The sequence below is a fragment of the Sminthopsis crassicaudata genome, chromosome X (assembly GCF_048593235.1).
Source record: "Sminthopsis crassicaudata isolate SCR6 chromosome X, ASM4859323v1, whole genome shotgun sequence".
Lineage (NCBI taxonomy): Eukaryota > Metazoa > Chordata > Mammalia > Dasyuromorphia > Dasyuridae > Sminthopsis > Sminthopsis crassicaudata.
The window spans coordinates 13,923,353-13,950,557 of record NC_133623.1 but is presented as its reverse complement, the minus strand read 5'-3'; the positions used below and the strand labels follow the sequence as shown (position 1 = coordinate 13,950,557).

Sequence of the window (27,205 nt, the reverse complement as noted above, 5' to 3'; positions counted from 1 at the left end):
CAGTGATTTCATTTATAGCCAGAAGAGATTTCATATCACAGATTATGTATCAGAAGGAAATCCAGCAGAACAGAAGCTCCTTGGAGTCAGTGGCTGATTTTTTAAATTTTGTATCACTGGTATCTATACCTTGTGCGTAGTAGATTCTTGTTGGATTGAATTGAATTTAAGCAGTCTATCACTTCCAGTTGATCAATGATGGACAGAAACAACTACACCCAGAGAAGGAACACTGGGAAGTGAATGTAAATTGTTAGCACTACTGTCTATCTACCCAGGTTATTTACACCTTCGGAATCTAATACTTAACGTGCAACAAGAAAATGGTATTTACACACATATATTGTATCTAGGTTATACTGTAACACATGTAAAATGTATGGGATTGCCTGTTATCTAGGGGAGGGAGTAGAGGGAGAGAGGGGATAATTTGGAAAAATGAATACAAGGGATAATGTTATTTTAAAAAATTACTCATGCATATATACTGTCAAAAATTTTATAATTATAAAAAAAAAAGAATTTAAGCAGTCTAGAAAATGTTGCTTCTGTCAACGTCATTTAGGAAGCCTGTACACTTATTTTTTCCTCCTCTGCTCCCACGATACTGCTGCCATGGCCTCCCTTTAGACCCCTCCCCCCCAATAAACTGGAGCTTTTTTTTAGAATTGTTCCCAATACCCATTTATGAGCCTCACAGTGTGAATCCGTCATTGCTCAAAGGCCTGGATTTGAAGTCTTACTCTTCTGTTTATTAGCCTTGTGATGCTGGGTCATGAAATCTTGAACCACATTTTTCTTGTGTCTGAAATGGGTATAGCAGTACATGCATTCCCCCTGTTGGGTAGTTGTTCCTCACTTTTCTTCTGTTCTTTGACTCTTCTAAGTGTCCTCATCTTTCCATTCCTCCTTCCTTAAAAGATTTTGAACTTCTCCCTGCCAAAGTTAATCCCTGTCTCTATCAGTAGTTTCTGTCACTCCTTCTTAGCTTCTCCATGACCTCAGTACTTGTCAGTCTCATGCATCTTCAGTCCCTTTATTTCTAGGCCCTTTCTGTTAACCTGCAAACATTTCTAATTTTCCCTTAGCTGAAAGAAACCCTTTACTCAACCCCGCTACTCCTGGAAGCTATTGGACTTTCTGTCTCCTCTCCTCTCTGTTAGATTCCCTCGAAAGAGTGGGCTGCTACACTGAGGCCTTATTCCAGTGCTGCCAGATTCATGCTGTGGCAATGGCTGAGAAGAGGCCTGATTGGAGGTGAGAGAAGCTGCCCCATGAGAGCCCAGGAAGTTAGTTTGAGGAAGAGAGGGATGGGCATGGTATAGATAGCATGATGAGGAAAAAGGCTTCCCAAGATGCTATGATCTTGTGTTCCTTCTATTCCATAAAACCTTTAGCTCCAGAGTTTATGCATTTGAAAACATTGTTCAGAAAAGGGGTCTCATGATTACCAAAGGGATTCATGACACAAAAAACGTAAAAAAAATCTATTTTATTGTCATTACTTTTTTTATGGTATCTAGCTTGTTGTCTTTCAGTAAGCAATTATCTTCTTAATAGCTCAGCAACTAGATAGTGCAGTGGATGTACTTATAGTAAAAAAAAAAAAAACTGAGTTTAAAATGTGACCCCACATACAGATTAGTTTTGTGACTGGACAAGTCACTGAACCTCTGTTTGCCTCAGTTTCCTCATCTATAAAATAGGGATAATGATAATAACTATCTCCCAAGATCGTTGTGAGCATCAAATGAGATGATATTTGTAAAGAGCTTAGCCGAGTGCCTGGCACATAGTAGGCACTTGATAAATGCTCCCCCTACTTTTTCTTTTCCTCTTCAGTTTAATAGTCCTTTTGATCAGGTTTGGAAGACAATAGGCAGATAAATTCTTTCCACCCTTGCTTAAGTATACTTCATCCCTGACCCGGTCAGGATACTAAAATATTTAACCTGTGGTCTAGCAATCCAAATCCCTTTTTCATATAACATCACAATCTACTCTTTACTTCTATAGTTGATTTCTCTTCCTCCTCCTTCTCTTCCTAGCTCTGTGACAGGGGCAAGTCTCTTAACCTTGTTTATCTCAGTTTTCTCATGTAAAATGAGCTAGAAAAGAAAATGGCAAACAACTCAAGTGTCTTGGTCAAGAAAATGGAGTCCCTAAAACAATTGGACAACAATAAACATCAGTTTAAATTGTGGCCAGGATATTCTTTTAAACTCTTGATCTTCACTATTTCTATCCTACATCTATAACATCTATACAGGTGGGGATGTGTGTGTGTGTGTGTGTGTGTGTGTGTGTGTGTGTGTGTGTGTGTGCGTGCGTGTGTGTGTGTGTGTGTGTGTGTGTGCGTGTGTGTGTATTCTACCTTAAATGACTACAGCAGACCTGGAAGGATGTGTAGTGGTGAGAATCTTTTTAGTTCTCATAATGCTTTAGGTCCTTAGAAATCATTTCCTGGAGAAAGACTGAAAGGGACTAGATGGTCTTATTGATGATAGTGATCTTTTGCCTCTTGTTCTACCAAATTGTTAGGCATTTTCCTGTTCTGTAGTTGTTTATACCCTTTTGGGTACCCAGGTTTAGGTTTCTGTTTGGTCTCTCTTTATTAGTCTCTTGCTGGGAGAAAAAATATCCCTTTATTAGTTGGCTGCTCCTTTTAGTGATCAGTTTGTGTCCTCCTCTGGTCTCTTCTTAGCTCCTTTAGCATCCCTTTTGATCCTTTTTTAAAAAATCAGCTTCTTTTTACTTTATGGTATAGGCCTGTGTAAAATGTTTAGTTTTGTAGTGAAGTATGTTGTTGGATAAATGAAATATTTATTTTAGTTTCTTTTGTAGGGCTATTAAGGATCAGAGTGAGCATTTTATCTCGACATATGAGAGAAGAATCTGATTTTAATGATATTTTTGGCTCTCGCTTACTATCTTCCTTGAGGAATTAAATGATTTTCCTTGGAAAATCAGAAGAGATTTCTTATTAACATGTAGATTACCTATTCCTTTCTTTCAGTAGAAATCATTTACTTATTTATTTTCCTTATTTAAGGATAGTTTAGCATCATGGCTAGAGAGATTCCTTCAGTCAGTATTCCTGCCTTCAACTTCCGTCATTAACTGTGTGACTTTGGGCAAGTCATTTAACCTCTTGATTCTATAAGCATTCTTTTGAGTTAGTTATCATTCTTTCTTGCTGGAGCACACATAACTGGGAACTCTTCCTATTCTTGCTGAAATTATAAGTCTAGTGCATTCTTCCCCCCTCAGAAATGAAGAAAGCATAGAAGACTGATGTCTTATTTTCTTTTAAGTTGGAGAAAGGTTTTTTTTTTTTTTTGAATTATATGCTATTTAGCTGGCCAATTTCCCTAGTACTAGAGTAATTTCAGCATTGCTTCTAAATCATTGCATTACCATATAACACTAACCATGAGAGAGTTGATTCCTTATTTCTTGCTGTTTTTGTTAATTTCTGGCTGATTGAGAAAATTAAAACTTAATTTTCTTTCAGTAATGAATGACTCTTGTATTGTAATCAGAACATTAACAGAGTTTATAACTAAATCCAACATTTCTCTTATCCTTCAGGGTTTGAGATTCTAGAATTATGCTCATATTATATGTAGTACTAGTTTATATTAATATAGTTGATCCTAAATTAAGTTTTAATCAAGTTTGATTGCTGATATACTATGCCATTTGTTTCTACTTTTTACTTTTAAGGATAATAGATGGTCAGTGTACCCTCATGTTGCCTTTTATCTTTATATCTCCCAAATAAATGCCTTTTCATTTAGGGATATGACCAAAAGCTATTTTTTTTTTTGCAGTTAAGCTTTGGAGCAAATTCCACCTTTGCTTCTCAGTTTTTATTATGGGAAACCATAAAATCATTAACCTTTTGGTAAAATGTGCTTTTTTGTCCCTTTACAGTTTCATTATATCTGTTTCTTTAATGCAGTAAATATTTTTCTTTGACATTTAAGATGGGGATATAATCAATATAGTCAATATAATTCAGTCTTTTTATGAAATCTACTTTTATGGTTTCTTTAATTATTGGTTTCATCTGCTTTTACATTATTCTCATTTTTGTGACTAGTTTTGAGAGAACTGAGTTAACTCATACTTTGTTGGTGGTAATACTTTCCCCTATGCTAGATAAATTAATGGAATCTTCTGTACTGTATCTGAATTATGCTTTAATATCAGGGTTAAAAACCATAATAATCCCTTTTAAATTTTAAAGGTAGTTTTTTTTCTTGGCAGATTAAGCTTATATCTTTTTGAGCAGTTATTAAAGGAAGAGCTAAGTAATATATTCATTAACATCAACATTTATCGTCATAAATTTTCAAGCATGGGAAATCTATGTGGGGAAAGAAACATTTTCTTATCAAATATACAGAAAGGCTGCCCAGTCTGTTGTTGAATAAGATCTTTAAATTTAGATTTATTTTATTGTTGTATTTCCAGCATCTAGTACAGTGTTTTGGATACATAGCTGTCTGGGTGATGTAATGAGGCAACCAGGGAACATCACTGTTCTTAGAGCTCTGGTCCTGGAGTCAGGAGGATCTGAATACAAATATGGCCTCAGACACTAGCTGTGTCTCTCAGCTAGTAGCTTAATCTCTGTTTGCCTTAGTTTCCTACTTGTAAAATGGGTTTCAAAATTGAGCCTGCTTTGCAGAATTGTTGTTAGTATCAGATAAGATAACACTTGTAAAGTACTCAGCTCTGTCTGTCACTTTGTAGGTGCTATAGAAATGCTTATTGACTCTCTCCCTGAGCCCTTGCAGTAGCTCCCTGATACTTGACTCAACCTCTAAACTATTCTTCAAATTGCTACCAGACGTTATTAATTTATGGACACTGGTGGGCCTGGAGCTATTTTGCCTTGTAATTTGGGCCCTCATTAATTTGATGGTTTCCTACTTTTCTAGCTTTCTCTCTCCCTCTATACCTACATTCACGTTAGCCTTCAACCTCGTTATTGTTTGTCCTTCATTCTCAAAGAGGACTATGACTTCAATGAGGTGATGCTATGACATGCAAGTGGATTGGATTTGAGGGAGGGATGGAGGTGCAAGGCCTCCTGCTCCTCTCTTTCCTCTGGAGCCATCTGGGTCCAGCAGCCAAATATAGATCAGGATGACTGGAGATGGTCCTGGTTGCAGTGGGAGAGCTTGGCCTTTTAAAGCTGCAGTCTTTTCCAGGCCACAGGTTGAGGCATTGCCCTTAAGACTAGGTAAGAAATGAGGCAAAGTATGTTCTCTTTTACCCAGTCCAAAACAAAAACAAAACAAAACAAAAAAACAAGCAAACTAAAAAACAATCAAAAGGAATCAGTCTGGGAGTGGAAGACCCTCAATGTTTCTGGCCCAATCAGCAACCAATTGCTATTTACATGTACTCTGAGCCAATCCGAGCCAAAATAAAAACCAAGTGGGAATGAGACCTTGAACCACTGGCTACCCCTCCTTTATGTCCTCCCTGCCCCTCCCCCCACTTTTTTTTTTTTTTTTTTTTTTGCCTCTGCCTTTTCCTCTTATCAATGTCTGCATTGCCTCTTCTAGGATTGGGAGGGTGTTTCCTCTTCTTTTAAAGCCCATTTAAAAGGCTGCCTCTTGCCAGGCCTCTCTGATTTCTTCCCACCATCCCCATTCACCCTAGATTCTAAATTTAAAGCCACCTAACACTTGGCACCTGTTTGATGGACTTGAGTATTTCATATTAGAGTTATTTATGTGCGTGTGCTACACAATCTAAGGACTCTTAAGATCCATTATGGCAGAAACTGTTGAACCCTGACATTTCCCCAGTGCCTAACCCACAGACGGTTAATTACTGCTCACTCAGCACTTTTATTCCAAACTGGGTTTGATATTGGAGTGGGGAAGGGGAAGAAGAAAGAAGCTTTGAGTGAATTCTCTTTTGCGTTTTGCTGCATGTATTTGCATATACATGCACATGCATGTTGGGATGTGTTTTTGCAAAATTTCCCAAAGTTTCTTAACCATTTGGAGATTAAATGTCTTGATAAATAAAGAAAAGTTTTGTGTATTTTTTTCTCATATTGCAATTTGTATACCAATTACATAAAAATATCTGACAGGTAATTTTTTTTTTTGTTTCCTTTTGGTTTTAATAGAACATTCAAATAAAAACTTTGGCCGATGATGTGGTAAGGTGGCCTTGTTAGCATGTTATGTTATATTGCCAATGCATGTTATCTTTTCACTAAAGTATATGGACATTAAAACATTGATATGTATGTAAGGATATGAAATCATCATACATAGCTACATACATACAATATATAATATCTATCTTGTGGAAAGCCCTTTCCCCTTCCATATTATTATACTTAGATTTATTTTCCATATCTCTTAAACATTACATTTATTAGCAACAGCAACAATTGCTAAAAGCTGATATAACTTTTAAAATTAATTGCATCCTTTTCCGATAAACATTTGGCTTCTGTGCTGTAATGAGGTACTTTAGTTGTACTTTGGTGGATATTCACATTCAATAGTTAATTATTGAATCAAGAAAATCACATGTCAAATAATAAGCAAGAAAAAAAGATAAATTGTTCAGGAGTAATTGGATACCATCATCACCAATCTTGATGAAAATGGTTACTGATAACAAAGTTTAAATCTATCATTTGCTTTCTGACCAATTCAATTTATACATATTAAACAAAACCTCCTTTTTATTTAGAAGTTATCTACATATAATAGTGTAGATTTATTGCTGATTCTTTAAACATATTGATGTTGTTTTGCTTAATTTCATTTCCCTTGGAAAGATATGGGCAATTTTTTTTTTGGAATTCAAGGCAAAATGAAGAGATATAAAACTTAGGGAATGATAAATGGTTGAAGAGCCCCAGTACTATGATTTTTACATGTATGCTTTCATAGCAGCATGGTGTATAATGGAAAGGGTACTTAACTGGGCTCAAATGTCATCTCTGGTGATAAATCCTGTTGTTACTTTGGTCAACTTAATTTCTTCCAACCTCAGTTTCCTTATCTGTAAAATGAATAGATAATAGACTGAACTGAAAGAGACTTTAGAAGTCATCTGATCCTACTGTCTAAGACCCAGAAGAGGTTCAGTGAGTCAGTGAAGGTCATGTAAATGGGAGATTTAACATCAGCCCTCTGACTCCAAATAAAGCTCTCTTCCCATTATATCACCCAACCTGCTCAGCTTAGACTCAATGGCCTTGGAGGACCCATTATCCAGGGCTTCTTCATCTTTGTTGGGTCATCTGGACAACTTGGGCAGAAAGTGGTCTTTCTGGGGAATGCCCAAAGATCCCTGCTCAGAATAAGGTTTTTTCAAATGATTGAAGAAAATGCTAGATTTAATTTAGAACCTAATCAAAATAAAGGTATTTCTTTTTTCCAGTTCAAGTTCATAAAACTTCTAATATCTCTCTGGGCCCCTTGGAGGTGTGTATACTCAGGTTCAGAGCCTCTCAGTCTTTGATCTTATTTATGATCCTATTTAATTTTTTATTAGCTAATATGTGGACTAATGGGTGAAAGACCTTGAAATATTGACCAGTTTTCTACATACACAGATGTTTTAATGTCCATAATAACTTTGCGTACTCTGAACTATAACACATATGTTAGATACATTGCATGCCTTATTTAGGGTTACTTCAGTTTTTTGTATGGAAAATTTCTCTTTATAAATCTCAGTTTTAAAAATCCTAGATCATGGGAACTTCAAATACCATATTATGTATACACATACACACATGTGTATATAAACACCCACATATGCACATGTGAATATAGATTTTTGTATGTGTATGTATGCATATGTTATGGGTGTGCATACATATATACATGTAGTTCACTAGTTAACTAGAATGGGATTTGGGAATGTCAGAAATCTTGGCTTCTGGTTTTGGTTCTGCCATAGATTCCTGATCATTAAAATCATAGGTGTGTGGGGTGAATTGTTGAACAGGCTTGCAAGCTTGTTTCTTCAATTTTAGAATTCTGTTCTATCTTATGTGTCCTACCCAGAGTCGGATGGTATTTTGGTAACCCTAAATAAGATGCTTTATGCTTATGTATAATTTATGTTACTTTCCAAACATCTTTTTTTTCATGAAATTGGTTTTTGGATGATTAAAATAATGTCATTTATTCTTTCATAAGGGTTGAAGGTTTTGTTCATAACATCCATGTTTTTTTTTGGCAATGTCAAAGAGATAGGATTGTGGGTAAACCGCTAGTAGATGGGGAGGTGAACACAGATATCAGCATGGATGGGCTGGAACCCATCCTTGTTGTTGGGAATGGAATGCTTGGACTTCTTCATCTGAATGTTGGAGGTATGCATGTGCTGCTTAATAACAAGGAAACCAGAATAAAACTGAACAGTATTCAGTTTTATGGACTTGACTAATTATAAGCTGTCTAATACCTTTTTCAGATTATAAAAATTGGAATTGTTTTTAAACACAACTTAAGCAATTAACTTTTTTTTTTCTGTGAAACTGCAAACTATTTAATAGAGATTGTGCTGTGATATAGTGCCTCAAGATTTGGTTGTCTTTAACACTGCAGGCCTCAGAAAAGTGGCCATGTAGAAATAAGATATCTTTTGCATTCCTGTTCAACTTATTTAATATACAACAAAATTGCCTTTTAAAATTTTCCTTATTGAGAGTAATTGCCACCCCAGATTTTGGCTCTTCTTATGGACTGTCATCCTCACTTACATTTTAGCTATGAAAATATCTCCTAGTCCTTAGGAGGAAGGAATCCTTGCTGTCCAATTTCCTATAATTGGATTATGAAACCCTTTTTTTTAGAAGCAAGGCTTTTTATTTTACATACATACACACACACACATCCAAAGCTTGGAGCTTGGCTGTTGTCATTTTTGTGCTGAGGAGATGTGGAATGTCCTTTTTGGGCATTGGAGAAGGAGGAAACCTTTTGAGGGGGACCTATGCTTAGCTCTACAAATCTCACTTGAGGAACTACTTTCAAGTTTCAAAACAGTACACTCTCTCATTAGAGTTTGCAGCTTAAAATAATGTTTTGTCATACTTGTGACATGTTTGATGTATATGGATGCTTTATTTCTTAATGTTTCTTGAACTCTTTCTTAGAGCTTTTTCTCCTTCCTTTTTGCAGCGAGACCGAATCACAAGTTTTAGAAAATCTGGAGTCAAGAAAGAGAAACCTCTTATTCAGCACCCTATTGACTCTCAAGTTGCCATGGCTGAGTTTCCAGCAGCACAGCCATTATATGAGGAGCGATCCCTGAATTTGTCTGAAAAAGAAGTGCTGGATCTTTTTGAAAAAATGATGGTAAGTCATGCCCTTGTAATACCCTTAAATATGTAAATTGTCCTGTGTGTGTGGGGGTGTGGGTGTGTGTTGTGAGAGAGAGAGAGGAAGGGGGGAGAGGAAGGGAGGGAGGGAAGGAAAGGACCTCAAGAGCCATCTAATAGGTAGTACTATGTAAGTTACTTAGTTCCTTCCCCTTATTTTTTGAAGTGAGTGGGTTGTTTTATTTGGTAGCTAGATCACATCTATTGGGTATTCATTAGTAAAAATACTTTCTTTTAATCCCCTCTCCCTTTTTTCCTTCCCCCTATTTTTCCAGCTGTTTCTCCGGCATAGCACTAGCCATTTGCCTTTTTTATTGACATTATTAGTAGTCTGAGACAATGTAGAACAGTCAATCAACCATCAAGCATTTATCAAGAGTCTCCTATGTGTCAGGAAGCATACTAAGTGCTGAGGTTACAAAGAAAGAATAAACAAACAAAACAATTCCTGCTCTCAAGGAGCTGGCTATCCAGTGGGGACAATGTTTTGTCCACAAATGTGGCCATTAGAATATTCCCTGTAGCATTCTTGTACCTTGAGTTTCAGAAGCACAGCCTTTAGCTATATAATACCCAAGACAGCTCCAGGATCCTTGCTCTTTGGGGAGAGGAAGTGAGGGGAAGGTATGTCAGGCCATTCTCTTCCTCTTCTGGTACTAGGACTGTTTGGCTGGAGGAGAATGCTGACACTGGACAGTCTGAGAAACCAAGAATAGGAATGGCGTGGGATTCCAATATTTAAGGCTTTGGGAGATGGGGAAGGCTGGAGTTACAAAAATGTGTGCCCAGAAAACTATTTACAACAGAAATGAGACTTGGAAGGCTTGAGCCCTTGTTCTTTTTCTTTACTTTTGTATATTTGCTCTGTTTGATCAGTTATGTTTAACTTTATGCTCTCTAGTTCCTATCTATCTTCTTTCTTGCCCAGACAATGCTCCAGACTTAGCAAACATGTTCTCCTTGTGAGCCTAAGAATCAACCTACTATTGGCATATGGGAGGATTCTTTGATTATTTTATCTAAGCTTCCACCATCTCTGAAGGTTGAATTGTGTGTAATCTTTTGTTTACTTGCTATGGGATCTAGTAGGCAAGTACAGGCCAAACTTTATGTAGCAGCTTTGACTGCCCAGAATCATGGAGTCTGAGAGATGGCAAGGACCTCAGGGGTCATCTAGTGCAACCTGTACCCAAAAGGAATTCCCACCATAATATACCTGTCAAGAAGTCATTGATCCAGCAACAGTGTGAAGACTTGAATCTACCACCTTGGGAGGCAGCCTCCCTATTCTCCTCTGGGATGCCTGTGTTGAGGAAATGTTTCCTGACAGTGAGCCTAAAATGCTCCTGTTGTGCCTTTGGTCCCATAAATACAGGAAGTCAGCTGAGTCCTCTATAATTCTGGCTAAACCTCCACATTTATTTTAGCTGCTTCTCATGTATACAAGACTTGAGGCCCTCTACCATCATGATTTCCTACTTGGATTCTCTCCAGTTCCTTCTTGAATTGTGGCCCCCAGACCTTCACACAGTGCAGCAGATGAAGTCTGGCAAGGGCAGAGAATGGAAGGGCAGGCACCTCCTATTTCTGGCAATTGTTTCTTTCCCAATATAGCCCAAGATCACACCTAGAAGCCCACCTTCCCCATTATTTTGTATTTGTTTTGTGTATAAATTTTAAATAATATTCTATAAGTACATGTTACTTCCTCTAATCGGCCACTGAGACCCACTCTTGTTTTGGTTTGCTTCATCTTTTTTGGCTCCATGTCATACTGTTGACTCTTTGAGCTTTTGGTCCTCTAAGGAAAGGAAAGGGGAAGAGGAATTATCATTTATATAGTGCCTACTAGTGTGCCAGTAGGGTGTTAAGTGTTTTTTTTTAAATACCTAAAAACAACTCTGTGAGGTAGGTGCTGTTATTATCTCCATTTTATAGATGAACACTTAGACAGTAAATATTTAAATGACTTGCTAAATGACTTGCCCAGGGTCACACATCTAGTAAGTGTCAAAAGCCAAATTAGAAGTTGTCTCTTCTTGACTCCTTGCTTTCTACTATGCACAATGTCATTCATTCTTTTTTTTCAGAAAAACTGTTGCTTAATCATGCTTCTTCACAATCCCATCTGGGGATTTCTTGGCAAAAATCTTGGATTTGAACTCAAGTCTTTCTGATCCCAGGCCCAGTGCTCCATCCACTGTACCATCCAACTAGCTGCTAGCTATGCTTGGAATCAGGAAGATTGAGTCTTTGTGGGTTCAAATCTAGCCTTAGACACTTCCTAGCTATGTGACTCTGACCAAGTCACTCTACCCATTTGTCTCAGATCCTCATCTGTAAAATGAGCTGGAGAAGGAAATGACAGATCCCTTCAGGGTCTCTGCCAAGAAAACCCCAGATGGGGTCACAAAGAGTCTGACATGACTGAGCAACAGTTGTGCCTCTTTCATCTTGTTTGATACTTTTGTCAACTTGAACAAGTCATAACCTTGATGGCCCTCAGTTTGCTCATTTGTAAAATAAGGGGGTTGGATTACCTCTGAGGTCCTTCCAGTTGGATGTATCTGTGATGACTTGATTTTTGGCATCCAGGAATAGTACTTTTCATTTATCCACAATCTCTAGTCTGGGACACTGTTGTAGAGTATATGGATTGCCAAAACTGAAGTCAGCAAGATCTGTGTTCACATTATGCTTTGAATATTCATCAGGCCTAAAGGAGCTCATTGTCTTTCCTGCCAAATCCATCTCTCATCGGAACTTTGTCTTAAAGTCAGGTACCACCATTCTCTCACCCCAGATATCCATTGTTGCCAGATGCCATCGTTTCTACCTTTACAACATCTATCTCATACTTCCCCTTTTCTCTACTCATGTGGCCATAGAGGCCTTCATCACCTATCGCCTTAGAGTTCTCCATTTCTAATCCATCTGCCACTTAGATGTCAAGTGGATTTTTCTAAAGCATAGACATAAGTGTGGTAACACCCTCCCTGCCCTCCTCACCTTTCCCATTCTCCATATCCATGAAGTCCATTTGTTTCCTGTTATCTCCAGGATCAACTATATTGGTTTCTGTTTCTCATTGGCCCTTTCCTGACTTTCCTGTCTGCTTGTTTCTATACATTCTCTGATATAACTCAGCAGGCCTATTAAAAGTTCCTAGTACTCCATCCCTCAACTTGTAGCCTTTTGCCTAGAATACTGCTCCCTCAGTTCTGTTCTACCTTTTATTTAAAACTCAGCTCCAAGTTTAGGCTTCCTTACTCACTCCCCCAGCTACTAAGGCCTTCCTTTGCCATATTTACTTTCCATCTAGCCTATCTCTATATTGTATATACTGAACTATTTACATGTTGTCACCCCCATTAGAATGTCCCCATTGTGAAGGCAGGAAGGGCAGGATCTCCTTTGGATGCTTTGTGCTTAGCATGGTGCCTGGAACTTGGGGACTAGCTGACTGGCCATCTGAGCTCGAGCACATCGCTTCTCCTCTCTCAGCTTCACTCACCTTGGTTGCCATCAAAAAGCATGACCTGGAGGGCCTAAAAGATCTGCTCAGTCTAGTCCTTTGGTCCTCAGACTCTCATTTTGTTGTCTTTACATAATCTCATTTGGTGATTTCAGCTATTTCCATGGATTTAATGACCTCGATGCAGTCTCTCAGTCTGTGGATCCATCTATGTCTAGCTATTCTTTTTTTTCCTGAATTCTAGTTGTGCTTCTCCAACTGCCTTTTGTACTTTTCAAACTGGCTGTCCTGTAGGTACCTGCAGCTAAATCTGTCCAAAATGGAACATCTTTTCCACCGCAATCTAACTATTTTCCAATCATCTCTACTTATTTCAGTTGAGGACACCACCATCTTTCCGGTTGTCCAAGTAGGAAAGCTTGGTATTTTCATTGTCTCCTCATTCATCATAGCCAGACTGATTGGCAAGGCTTGATGTTTCCACAACTAAAACATTTCTTCTCTCCACCCCCTTCTATTACATGACTCTCATGCTTATTCAGGCCTTCATTGCCTAGTGTTGGGATTATTGCAGTAAACTCTTCGTCCAGATTTCTCTGTCTCAAATTTATCCCTCTCCTCAGAAGCCATGATGATTTTTCTAAAGTGCATCTCTGACCATATCATTCTCTACTCTACTCACACACCAGTGACTCTCTGCTGCCTTTCTAATCAAATAACAATTGTGTCTGATTTAGAAAGCTCTTTACCACTTGGTCCTGATCTGCCTTCACTCCATGTTTACCTGTTAATGTTCAACCTACAATCTGTACTCTAGCCACATTGGGCCTGGTACAGTTTCACTTCGACCAGACCCCATTTCCCACCTCCATGCATTTGCACTGCTGTCCTATGTCAGTGGAACACCCTTTCCTCTCATTTCTCTCAGAATGTTTTGTTTTGTTTCCTTCCAGATTCAGCTTAAACATGAGACTTGTCCTGATTCTCCTCCCCAGCATCTCTGACCTCTCCTACCCTCCATATTACTTTGTATTTCTTTTCTGCATATCTATAAATACATGTTGTTTCCCCTGTGCAAGATATAAGGCTACCAATTCTGGGCCTGTTTTGTTTAATTTTTGTCTCTGTATCCCCAATATCCACCCAGCAGAATGCATGATCCATGACAGTTGCTTCAGCAATGTTTATTGGTTCATTAATTGATGGATCATTAGATTTGGAGACTTTTGAAAGACCTTCAGTGCTACCTACAATGGTAGCTGATAAGCTTTTTTTCACAGTTGGTCTAGATAATTGCTTGGTTTGTCTCTGTGAACAGAGAAAACTTGGCTCCTAAATAGATGGAAGAAGGTAGGTTGGATGTGGCAGATCTGATGTCATAAGGTAAACTCAGTTCAACATTTACCCAAGAAACTCATGGGCCCTTCATGTGTCATTTCCAAATGCATTTTCTCTCTCCTCAAGTAGATGTCTTTCTTGGCTCATCCCTTGTATACAGTTGTACACTATCTTCGTACTATGTATTACTCTTCATTTATAGACATAATTAACTATAGAAACAGCTCTTTTAGTGATTCTTCATGTGCTTCTTTAAACGGTAGTGATTTTAGCATAAAAAAATTAAGATAAAACCTATTAATAACCAATTACCAAGAGACTAATAAGGTTTTTAAGGGCTGTGGTTTATTATTATTATTATTATAGCTTTTTATTTACAAGATATATGCATGGGTAATTTTTCAGCATTGACAGTTGCAAAATCAGATGGCAGGCTGACCAATACATGTTAAATAGTTAGAGTATGAATTAAATACAATATATGTATACATGACCAAACAGTTGTTTTGCTGTACAAAAAGAATAGGACTTTGAAATAGTGTACAATTAGCCTGTAAAGGAAATCCAAAATGCAGGTGGACAAAATTAGAGGGATTGGGAATTCTATGTAGTGGTTCATAGTCATCTCCCAGAGTTCTTTCGCTGGGTGTAGCTGGTTCAGTTCATTACTGCTCTATTGGAACTGATTTGGTTCATCTCATTGTTGAAAATGGCCACGTCCATCAGAATTGATCATCATATAGTATTGTTGAAGTATATAACGATTTCCTGGTCCTGCTCATTTCACTCAGCATCAGTTCATGTAAGTCTCTCCAGGCCTTTCTGAAATCATCCTGTTGGTCATTTCTTACAGAACAATAATATTTCGTAATATTCATATACCACAGTTTATTTAGCCAGTCTCCAATTGATGGGCATCCACATAAAAACAATTCTAATTTTAAAACATTTTAAAGGGTCAAGCAGCTCATAAAATAGGTTTACCTCATGGATTCAGTACCTAGAGAAGTTAGTCTTTGGAATTGCAGAGTTTTTACCTTTCCATTTCAACTTTTTTTGTGTGTGTTTTGTGACTTGAAAAATATTGCTAATGTTCTGTCAGAAAATGTGTGATTTTTAAATGGTTTGCTTGCTACATTTGTGATTGTGATTATTTTAAAAAATTAAATCTTGGGTCTTACATGTTTGCCCCTATGGCAATATATTTCTATTTTTAAAATGGAAATCAAAGGATAATGCTTTGGTGTATGTTAACAATCATTTTTCTAGAAATGTCTGTTCTGTGGAGGGCAGCATATACTAGCCTTCAGTGTAGAAAATCTTATACTTTCTGGTGAACCTTAAGTTGAAATATAATCAAAATCGATAATGCCTACAACTATCTTGTAAAAATTCAAATGCAAACTAGCTTCCCCCCACCCCTGTAATATGTTAATTCTTAATCTGACAGAACTATTAATCACAGAAAAGAGCTTTATATGTAATATGATTTTTAAAATCTTGGATTTAGTGCCTTTCTTAGTATCTAACTTACTGGGCTTTATATTGCTCCAAACTTGTGTGCTCACATTATATAATTTAAACTAGATATATAGATAATAGGCAGTGCAGTTGCACATAAAATTCAAAATAAGTGACAGACAAAAATCATTTATACCTGACTTAGAAGGCCACATGATTTTTTTTTTGAGTAATAAAATACTTAGTTTCAATGACTGTGATTTTGCTTAAACGAAAGCTAAAATTATTATGATTTCCCTGAATGCAGAAAGTCTAACAAGTAAAGGCCACTCAGAGGTGTGCTGGGTGGCAACAAAAACTCAGCCTGGGATTAAATATTTGCCATTGATAATTGAGTTGCCTGTGATGTTTTTTTTCCCATCCTGGTATGCCTGTGGAAAAGAGAGGCCATCAGCTTAGTAATGGAAAACTTAAAATGTCATTAACACAGTTGATTGGGAAGGAACGTGAATCCCTTAACCAAATTGAAAGGTATGAAATTATTTTCATTTCACTCCTACTAGATTCCTTACTTGTACAAATTATGGGAAAGATGTTCATGTAACATCTGAGATATGGTGACTTTGTGTTCTCTTTCTGTGATTCCTTTTTGTATCCTAATAATTTATAAGTTTTTATAAATTTGGAAGGATTTATACATTGAGACCCTTTAGTTAAATAGTAAATTAATGTTTGAGATCTGAGACATGTCCCAGGGCTGAGATATGGCTCAAAATTTGTATAAAGATATTATTATCCAATTATGAATAGCTACATTATATGATATATTGAATAAATTATTTTATTGGCAATATCAGGGTAAGAGTAACGGCTCAACCAACTGAAGTGTTGGGTAAAGGGGGATAGTATAGTTTGGATGAATACATTTCTGGTTAACTCAGGGTTAACCAGAAAAATCCTTTAAATTTCTAACCACATTGAAAATCTTTCACAAGAAATTAAGCATAATATACTGAACATAATCGAATCTTCCCACGGGAATCTTGCAATGCCTTAGGGTCACAATTACGAATATCAAGTCTCATTTTTCAGGGCTTTAGTTGTGGAAGGGATGGCAGATTAGCCTAAATCTGCAGTGACTACATAATATAATGTTTGTATTTTTTACTAAATCTCTTTTACCATTTGTTTACTTGTCATTGGCCCTCTTATTGTGAATAGAGTGCAAAGTAATTCCATTTATGTGAAAGAGCCAAGTAAATTGGCTCCTGTTAATTGAGGTCTTAGGGCAAATCAGTATCATTTAAATTTTTTTCACTGTTTCTTCTGTTTCTCTGCTGTCACTTTTGACTCTAGTTTGATTAGATATAAGAAGACATTAGATATTCTCTAACACAGATTTTACTTATTTTGAATGCCAAATTCACTGGAAAGTATAATTTGGTCTTCTCTGGCTTTGTTCTTATTAAAGTTTTTTTTTTCTGCCTTTGAAAATTTGGTTATCATAAATTAGTACTTTTTTGTGCTTCCAAAATATATTGTTCCAGAGTAGTCACTCTAAAATATTATTTATTTATATATAAGATTGCTTGATAAAGAAGATATTCAAATGCATCTGTGATTTTATCAATTCTAGAATTTCCTCCAATGATGGTAGCTCTCTACTCATTTATATCCTATCCCATGAAGCTTTTGACCATGTCTTCCCTAGAGTTTGTCAGAAAGGGTCCAGCTAGTATGCTGGTATCCTTTCTTACTTTCTCCCAGCATTCCAGAGGCCTTTCTACTAATACCACCAGAGTACTAGTAGGACAATCTGATTGTCCACTCCTTCATCCTTTACTCTTACCAGATGACCAGCCTACTTTTTTCTTTGTCATACAATTCTTTGATCACATCTGTTACTCTTATTCTGCAAACTTCCTTATTGATTATTTGTTGTAGTTTGCTTATATCTACCATATCTCTTTTCCCTCTAAGGGATATTCATTTTTAGTTCTTCAGAGATACTGTTCTTCTAGGTCTCACAGCCATGCAGAAGTGAAATACCAATGAAATATTTATATTGAAATGTTAGACCTTTGCTGATATGGGAGAATTGGGTTCAGTAAAGTGCTTTGTAATTTTCTGAAACCAATCCAGACAACTCTTCTCCTCTGTTTGAACTCTGGACTTAGCTCATTGTTCCTCTATATCACCCATCCAAGAAATCGACACAATGTCATCCACAAACAGGACTAGTCACAGGAAATCCCTCTTCAACCTAGCCTCTATGTTGAACCTCCTCCAGCACAATGGGGACTATTTTTGGTGAGCATAGAGCTTCCTTTTTTTTTTTCTATCCCTTCTGATGTTTATTATCAGAGTGTCATTGAATAGGATTGTTTGTGTTGTTACATCCTCTATAGAATCAAAGATGATCTTGATATACAGATGGCAAATAGCTTGTAAAAGTCTGATGGCACATCTTGTTTCACCAAGTCAAATGCTTTTTTGTAATCACAGTAGTAGGATCTTATATTTTCTATAACTTTTGGTCATTTGTGAGATGGTAATAATGTAGTCCATTGTTGGATATTGTTTGTAAAAGGCTTCTTGTTCCAAATGAATACCCTTCTTGAAGATATCTTCAATTAATAAATATATGACATACAAACAAAATTAATGCAGATAAGATTAGAAAGGAAACAATAAACTGGGAAAACATTTTTACAGTCAAAGGTTTAGATAAAGGCCTCATTTCCAAAATATATAGAGAATTGACTCTAATTTATAAGAAATCAAGCCAATCTTCAATTGATAAATGGTCAAAAGATATGAACAGATAATTCTCAGATGAAGAAATTGAAACTATTTCTAGTCATATGAAAAGATGCTCCAAGTCATTATTAATCAGAGAAATGCAAATTAAGATAACTCTGAGATACCACTACTCATCTGTCAGATTGGCTAGAATGACAGGGAAAGATAATGGGCAATGTTGGAGGGGATGTGGGAAAACAGGGACACTGATACATTGTTGGTGGAGTTGTGAATAAATCCAGCCATTCTGGAGAACAATTTGGAACTATGCTCAAAAAGTTATCAAACTGTGCACACCCTTTGACCCAGCAGTGTTGCTACTGGGTTTGTATCCCAAAGAGATCTTAAAGAAGGGAAAGAGATCTGTATGTGCAAGAATGTTTGTGGCTGCCCTCTTTGTGGTGGCCAGAAACTGGAAACTATGTGGATGCCCATCCATTGGAGAATGGCTGAATAAATTGTGGTATATGAATATTATGGAATATTATTGTTCTGTAAGAAATGACCAGCAGGATGATTTCAGAAAGGCCTGGAGAGACTTACACGAACTGATGATGCTGAGTGAAATGAGCAGGACCAGGAAATTATTGTATACTTCAATAGCATTATATGATGATCAAGTCTGATGGACGTGGCCATTTTCAACAATGAGATAGATGAATCAAATCAGTTCCAATAGAGCAGTAATGAACTGAACCAGCTACACCCAGGGAAAGAACTCTGGGAGATGACTATGAACCACATAGAATTCCCTATCCCTCCAATTTTGTCCGCCTGCATTTTGGATTTCCTTCACAGGCTAATTGTATACCATTTCAAAGTCCAATTCTTTTTGTACAGCAAAACAACTGTTGGGACATGTATACATATATTGTATTTAATTTATACTCTAACATATTTAACCTGTATTGGTCAACCTGCCATCTGGGGGGAGGGGAAGGAGGGGAAAAATTAGAACAAAAGGTTTGGCAATTGTCAATGTTGTAAAATTACCCATACATATATCTGGTAAATAAAAACTATTAAAATAAATAAATAAATAGATGACAACATAAAAATTTTGTACATATGGGAGAGTTTCTCTATAGGTCATTAGTAATTGATGTTCTGTCAGTTACTTTTTGAAGCTATTAATAAAGTTTGACATTTTTTTCCTGACCCCTGAGCAGAGAATTTGTATATTGGTCCTTCAGTCTCCTCATATTTGTCCTGCCTTCAGAATGGGCTTCTTCTCTATATACTTGATCTCAGAGGACTGATTTTCTGTGTTTGTTTTCTTTTGTGCCATTTTTGCCTGTTCTGTAAGTCTCAGATCCAGATGAGGCTTGAGGATCCAGATGTTGTGGTTTTATTATCTCTGATGAAAAAAAAGTTTATTGAAATTGTTCTTGTATGTCTTTTCCATTTTTATTTTTCAATGTCTTTTGGAAGATTTTCTTTGGTGTAGGGTAAGTTAATAAGCTTCTTTTAAACCAGCTTTATTATCCATGGCTTTATCATCCCTTAAAACATTTTAAGGGATGTAATCTTCCTTGAGGGCAGAGACTGCTGTTTTGCACACTCTGTGTTCATGAATGCTTATTGATTGATCATCCACCATGCTGCATCCATGGCTCTAGACTTTTGACATTCTTTATCCACTTCATATTTCCTACTTAGTGACTAGTTAGACTGAACTAGTTTGATTGCTTATAGCACTCATTTATGAACACAGGCCATAGTTCATTGTATCTCGAAGTGATACTTGCTTAAAAAGTGAGCTCTTGGAGAGGGTACCTTTGACCAAGATCGATCAATACTTCTTTTTTAACTATGTAGTTCTCTGACTTCAGCCATCTGTGAAAAGTTAAGTGATGGCTTTATTTCCTTATAAGAGTGGCTTGAATATTTTTTTCAATCCAAACACTTGTATTAGTAATAACATGCTGGGGAAAACCCATTCATGCCCTCTGTGCTTTTGCCTCTTTGGCAGGTTTAAAATGAAGGTGGGGAAACAAAGGAAGAAAGAAAATGAAATTCTTTGGCTGCTTAGCTGAATCATTTCCCTTTGCTATATCAACTCAGTGGGCAGTAATAAAAAATGTCAGCGCTAACATTGGTATTTACATGAAAACTTGCTAAATATTATTGCATATGAATGGCATTTGATAGAACCCACTGAAAAGCAAAAATTATATTTTTCACAAAAGGTGATAAATTTATTTTGCCAAAATATTTCTAGTAGTTTGCAGTAAGTGACCAGGTTGGTTTGATAATCAGGTTGATCTATTATTAATAAGATGAACAGTGATTTATATTGCTACATAATGGGCATAGAAAATCTTTTGAACCTTCTGAAGATTGTTGAAATTTTATTTTAGAGCTGTAGTTAAAGCAGGTTGCCCAGTGGCTAGCCATATATTGCCTTCCATACTCCTGAGCACAGCCTGAAAGAGAATAAAATTAATTGGGAAATACTTAACAAAATAAAATACAAATACAATGAAACATAGATAATACTAATATGTGGTTTTCTGAGTCAGTGGTCCTGCAGGGATCCTTCTGTATGGTTTAGTTGCCTTTGTTTCTATTTAATTTTGGCACCATTGCTTTAGACGACTCAGGTACTACTGTTATAAGACCATTTTCTTCTCTAATTTGTGGGGATGGGGGGGGGAGAAAAGGAAAGAAGAGGGGTAGAAAAGGGCAGTTTTGATTACATAAAATTAAAAAGTTCCTGCAAAAACAAAACCAATCCAGTTAAATATGAGAAGGGAAACAGGTAACTGAGGGGAAAAGTCATTGCAGCAAGTTGCTTTGCAAAGGATCTCTTTTTCCTTTTAATCCATTGGCATTAGGTGGGAAAGAGAGATTGACTAGGGTAAGGATAGCAAAAACAAAAAGAAGAAAAAGAGAACATCCTCTTAAAAATCTACAGAAGAAGCCAGACAGAGGGTCAGAAAGACTCTTAGAGAATAGGCTAACTTTGAAAACTATAGCTTGAGTTTAGTACATATTTTTCCAAAGTAGAGAGCCTTGTTTTCTTCTTTTTCTGTTCAACTACCTATGTGGTTGAACCATCATCTTCTTAGTTGTTAAGTTCAGAATTACATAACAATTTAAAAACACAATGAATGATTGTTTATTAAATATGCCATCATAATTTCATTTTTACATTATATATTTGGAATTAAATATCAGACGCATTGACTGATGGAAAAAGTCTACTTAGTATTATTATACTGTAGAAATATTTGGTAGAGGTAAAATGCTAAGAGCTTTGGGTTGAAGGTAAAAGTCCCGGCTTCCAGTTTTGAGCTCTGGGGACTCTGGACAAATCACTCTCATTGGATCTCAGTTCCCCATCTGTAGTATGAAAGTGTGGGACCACTGAGGTTCCTTCCTTCTCTAAATTTGTGACTCTATCAAATTTTGTTTCAAAAGAATTTGTGGATCAATATAATTTGATCCGTAGACCTATGATAAAATTATATTTCTTTGATCTTCAAACTGGCAAGGACCTAATTCACTTTCTCTGTGAAAACAGATTAAGGAGTGCTCCAGTTTTTCAGATAGAGCAGCTAGTGGGCGCCATGGTGCACAGATTACTCATCCTGGAGTCAGGAAGACTCCTCTTCTTGAGTTCAAATGCAACCTCAGACTCTTACTTGCTTTGGTCACTTCACCTTGTTTGCCTCAATTTCCTCATCAGTAAAAGAACCTGGAGAATGAAATGACCAATCACTAAAGTGTCTTTGCCAAGAAATCCCCCAAATGGGGTCTTGAAGAGTTGGACACAACTGAACAATGACAACAGTTTCTGGGGCCCAGAAGGGTTAATGACTTTTCTCAGATGTTTATCTGCATTTTACCTCTCCCTATCCACTTAGCATAGTCATAAAGGAGAATTTCCTCTTACCTGTAAAACACTTTGAGATAATCCAAACAAAAGGAATTGTATATTTTTCTCTTCTTATATTCAGTACCTTTCATCCAAAATGAAAACTTTTGTATTAGAATTTGTGAAGATAATTGTATAAGTTCACTCATTTATTCAACAGATGTCTATCTGTGTATTTGTGGCATGCAGATGGTTTTTGGATATAGAGGAAATTTAGACAGAATGAGGTCTAAGTTACCTTAGTTGAGGAATAAGAACAGTTGTATGCTGGTAAATGTTTAACAATTGGCTTTCTGGGGGAGCAGTGTACTCCTAACAGACTTTTAAATTGAATCTGTTATTAACATTTTCTACCATCATTTTCTTTGGCCTAGACAATCAACAAAACTATAAATCAAGGTCCTGATTTTTAGTGTTTAATGATCTCTGTGGTCTGAAAAATATAAGTCACCTCCTATGAGCCAGGTCGAACTGGCTCCAGCATAACTCATGATAAAACATAAAAGCAAATACATTATATCATGAATTATATTTAAGGGGAGAATTCTAAAAGAAGGTGTTCTGTGAAGACCAAGGTAGAGATAGGGGAGGGTGGGACCAGTCACTAACTGGAAACCAATAAGTGAATGAAACAGTGTTCATACTCAATGCTGAGCCTGTAGATACAAAAGCAGGCCAGGGCCTGCCTTCCCTGCAGATGTTTACATGTTAATAGACACCCAACATATTTAGGAGTATGGTAGCTAGGCAAAGGTTTTTAGTCTATGAAATCATGTAGCTAATGAGTGGAGTCATAGGGAAGTACATGGACATACTCTTTACACAAGGCTGTGTTGATTTGATTATAATTCTATAGCTAGAAGTGGAAAGGAAACTGCTGGAAAGTGGAGGAAAGTTGCGTAGACTTTGTGGCAGGAGGCAAAGAATGGGAAGGAGTAGATTCTGGGCTGGGAGGACAGTGTAAGCTTAATCACTGGGGTTATTGATTGTCAGGTAGGTAGGGAATTGAAGGGGTAGAATTGGGTCCATTTTGGCCATGTCATTTCCTCTTTTTAATATTTTAGGCAACACTTTAGAAAACTGAATAAATTAATCTTAGTATCTGTTTTCCTTTGTTAGTTGAGAGATTTTGATGTTGCCCTTTTTGAGGCGGTATCTTAAAAATAAGCCATCATATTCATAAGAAAGAATTCCTGGAATTTAGACTTGAAATAATTTAACTGTGCTTTTTGCTGTATGTGGTGGCCTATCTCTATTGGACTAGAAGCATTTAGTTAAAGCCTTGGGCTTGCCAAGGACAATGGATATTAGGAGACAAGACCAAGGATAGAGAACAAGAAATCTTTTCCATTAAAGGTGTCATGCTTCTTAGCTGTTCCCAGTCCTGGGCACATTACAAATCAGGTAGTCTCCAGCAGCCTAAAGAGATGTCATGAATCCTAAAGTTAATTTTATTAAAATAAATGTCATGTAATCTCATTTTGGGGATTGCATGTGTTATAACATTAAACAAAGGAGAGGAGGGTATTATGTCCCCCCGAAGGTAGAGTTCCCTTGTTCTGGTGGTATACTTTTGTTACTTTCTAATTGAGTGGATTTTCTTTTTCTTTTTTTAGCAAAATTTCTTCATCTTTTCTTCAGTTTTACCTTTAAAAATATTTTGTTGGTATATCTATCACTTCTTAATCAATACACTCCCTCTTTCTCACTTGCATACCCAACAGTCCTCTGGCATAGGGAGAGAATACTTTCTCAGAATCCTGAAGGCCTGAGTTGGAATCCTACCTCAGCATTTCCTATCTCATTTTTGTTATTCTTGGCAAATGACTTAATCTTTCTGGGTCTCAGTTTTCATTAAAGATAGGGATAAAAGCACTCATTGGATTTTGTGAGAATAAAATGAAATAATGTTTGTAAAGTGCCAGAGATATGTGAACTCTATTATTTCCTTAAGGTGCTTCCTTCCAAGTATTAAAAAAAAACTGTTTAATAATACAGTGAATATTGCTGATAGAACTTGTAATATTTTATGCCTCCAGTTCATCATTTCTTAGCAGAGAGAGGAAAGAGGTTGATTTTAGTATCAGTCATTTGGAACTAGCCCACTAGAACAGATCTCTTCTGGACTATGATTCAGATGTAACTTTGGAAATCTTATTGGTCTGTTCTGATAATGGCTCTGTGGCAAGAACAAGAACCTCTGGGAAGAGGCTTTCAGAATCTCTTTTCTTTACAAAGTGAGTAGCTTTGCTCAGGAAGGTACACAGTTCTTGGTGGTCTTTAAGGATAAAAGAGATCTGTAGGGAGTGGGAACATGAAAATGAAGTTTGAAACTCTTCCTTTGATAGAAATATATACCTGTGTACAATGAGATAGCACTTCTTTAGCACTGGTTTGATTTGGGCTCTGCAAATAGACCAATAATTCTGACAGTGTATGCTCTTTGTCTTATTAGGAAGACATGAACCTAAATGAAGAAAGAAAAGCTCCTCTGCGAGATAAAGATTTTGGCACAAAGCATGAAATGGTTGTCCAGTACATTTCGGCCACTGCCAAATCGGTAAGTAGCCACACCAATGAATGAATTTGGCCTTCTTTGCTTCTGCTCTTAATTATAAATCTTCCTATTTCTGCATCAATTTACCCTGCTTGGCTATGTGGAAAGTAAAAAGAACCATAACATTTTGTTTATATTATATATTATATTAAATGCCCTCAACTGCCGATATTAAATTCATTACAATTTATTGCATATATCACAGCTACCCATTCATTAATCTGAAGTGTGACACTTAAAAAAATTAAGAACCAGGGAGAAAGATTTTGGGGATAGTTGGGAGAGAGTTTCGAATTGGAGTTTGTACAATAAGACTGGAGATTTGGGTGGTGCTCTTTTGAATTAGAGCACCATGAAAAGCACAGATGTCTTTTTCAAGTCAAATGTGCTTCTTATTTGTTAAAAATAATTCCATCTTTGGGGAAATGATTAATGCTCTAGATTATAGGGGTAGCACACTGGTCCCCAATCTGTAACAGACCCCTCTTGGAATTGGAAGCTAGTTGTTACGAAAGGGTCTACAAAATGGCACACAAGCATGCTAAGCATTGACATTTGGCTCTTTCTGCAGCTCCTTTAAACTAGAGAGTCTGTCACATCCAAGGTTTATCAGTCCTTCTCCATAATAAACTATAACATCATCCTTTTCTCTAGTCCAGTTGCCTCCTAATTGACCCGTTGAATTTCTAATCTCTCCCCTTTCCAGTTCAGCCTTCACATAGTTGCAAATTGAGGTTCTTAAAACCTAGTTCAGCAGTAGAAGTTACCTCTGTTATTGAAGTTGCTTCAGTGTATCCCTATTGCTTTGAAATTAGAACCCAAATGTTTGTGTTTAGCAAGCATTTAAAGTTCTTCATAATCTGGCTCCAGCCTGAGGCCCCCCCTTTTCAGATTGATTCATGTTTTATTCCTTTTCACTTTCCATGTGTTACAGCCAAAGTGATTTGCCAGCTCTGCCCCCCTCCCAATAACAGTCCATTGCTCACGCCTGTACCTTTTGTACAGAAATCCATTGCCTGGAATAATGCATGCTAAACTTAGTATCCATTTGGAATTCTGAGCTTCCTTCCTGGTTCAGCTAAGTAAGGGGTCTCCATGTGAAAACACCTTGATACCCCTAATTCTTACACTACTCACCCCCCCCCCATTACTTGGTATATAGTTTGTGTTTACTTACCAATATATGTGTGTGTGTGTGTGTGTGTGTGTGTGTATGTAAACTCATGGGTCTTTTTGTCTTTGGATTCTCTGGTACCTAGCACCCTGCCTAGCACATCGTAGAAGCTACATTAAAGCTTTTTGAACTGAATTTGTTACAAAAAATAAACAAATGTACCTTTAGTAGAATGATAGTGGAGCTGGGCTTCAAACCCAGATCATCTGCATCCCAATCTAGTCTTCTTTCTCCTGCCCTGTGATAGAAACTCACTTAAAGGTGTTAGGGAATAATAGAGTAGATTTCAGTTAGCAGGGATTTTTTCCCACTCAGTACAGCTGTTATCTTCTGGGAATTTAACAATAAAAAGGGGTCCTTGGACTCACAGGTTGGGAATCATCGCATCCTGTCATTTATCTCAATTTTATTAAGCGTTGACATTTGGGTACATGGAATTCACAGCAATTTGCCAGATCTGAATCACTAGAGTTTGTTTCTTTACTTTTTCATATGTGATACCAACCATGCAAATTACTTCATGCCAGTCATTGCATTGTTATTTGATTATATAGGAGAGCATTGAATAATGGTTTGCATCAAGTGTGTTTTTGCAAGATTTCAGAGATTTGAAATGGGCATTTCGAGTGACAGGAGTGATGATAAACTTGGAGACTAAATGTTTGACAATAGACACTGAGAGAGAATGCTATTTCTTTCTGTTCTTCCCCCTGCCCCCACGAAGCCGTTACAGTGTTGGGCTTCATGTTAAATTTCTCCCAAGAAAATACATTTTCAATCTCACAATTTTTACAGTTCTAGGGAAGGAGTATTTAATAAGTAAAGCTTATTGAGTCGAGCTATAATGGATTTTAAATTTTTTTAAAAGATGACTAGTGAAAAATCTAATTCTTTCCCTCTTAAAAATACATCATAAAATTATGATGTCAATTCTGTGTGTGGTGATTCCAGTGGAAATTACAAATGAGGTGTTTCCTGAATTTCACTAGAGTATTGGTTCTATATCGTACTTGAAGCAAGCTGAATCTGAACATGGAACAATTTAAATAGGACGCATTGCAGCTGCCTGAGCAAAGCAAAAGCTCTCTTTTTAATTTGTTTTTGGTATCCAAGGGCAGAAATATGTTTCCAGT

General features: G+C 36.8%; 1 protein-coding gene across 5 annotated transcripts in view; it reads left to right on the top strand.

The window, feature by feature from the left end:
* Window positions 1–27,205, top strand: part of DIAPH2 (diaphanous related formin 2) — an 865,016-nt gene that overhangs the window by 54,009 nt on the left and 783,802 nt on the right. For 3 of the 5 annotated variants that reach the window (XM_074277738.1, XM_074277736.1, XM_074277735.1), the window contains exons 2-4: window positions 6,158–6,190; window positions 9,186–9,362; window positions 24,797–24,901. In XM_074277738.1, the coding sequence (XP_074133839.1) occupies window positions 6,158–6,190; window positions 9,186–9,362; window positions 24,797–24,901 (315 nt within the window). Of the gene's footprint in view, window positions 1–1,164; window positions 1,258–6,157; window positions 6,191–9,185; window positions 9,363–24,796; window positions 24,902–27,205 lie in introns of those variants that run through there. The other 2 variants (XM_074277739.1, XM_074277737.1) reach the window with 2 other exon arrangements.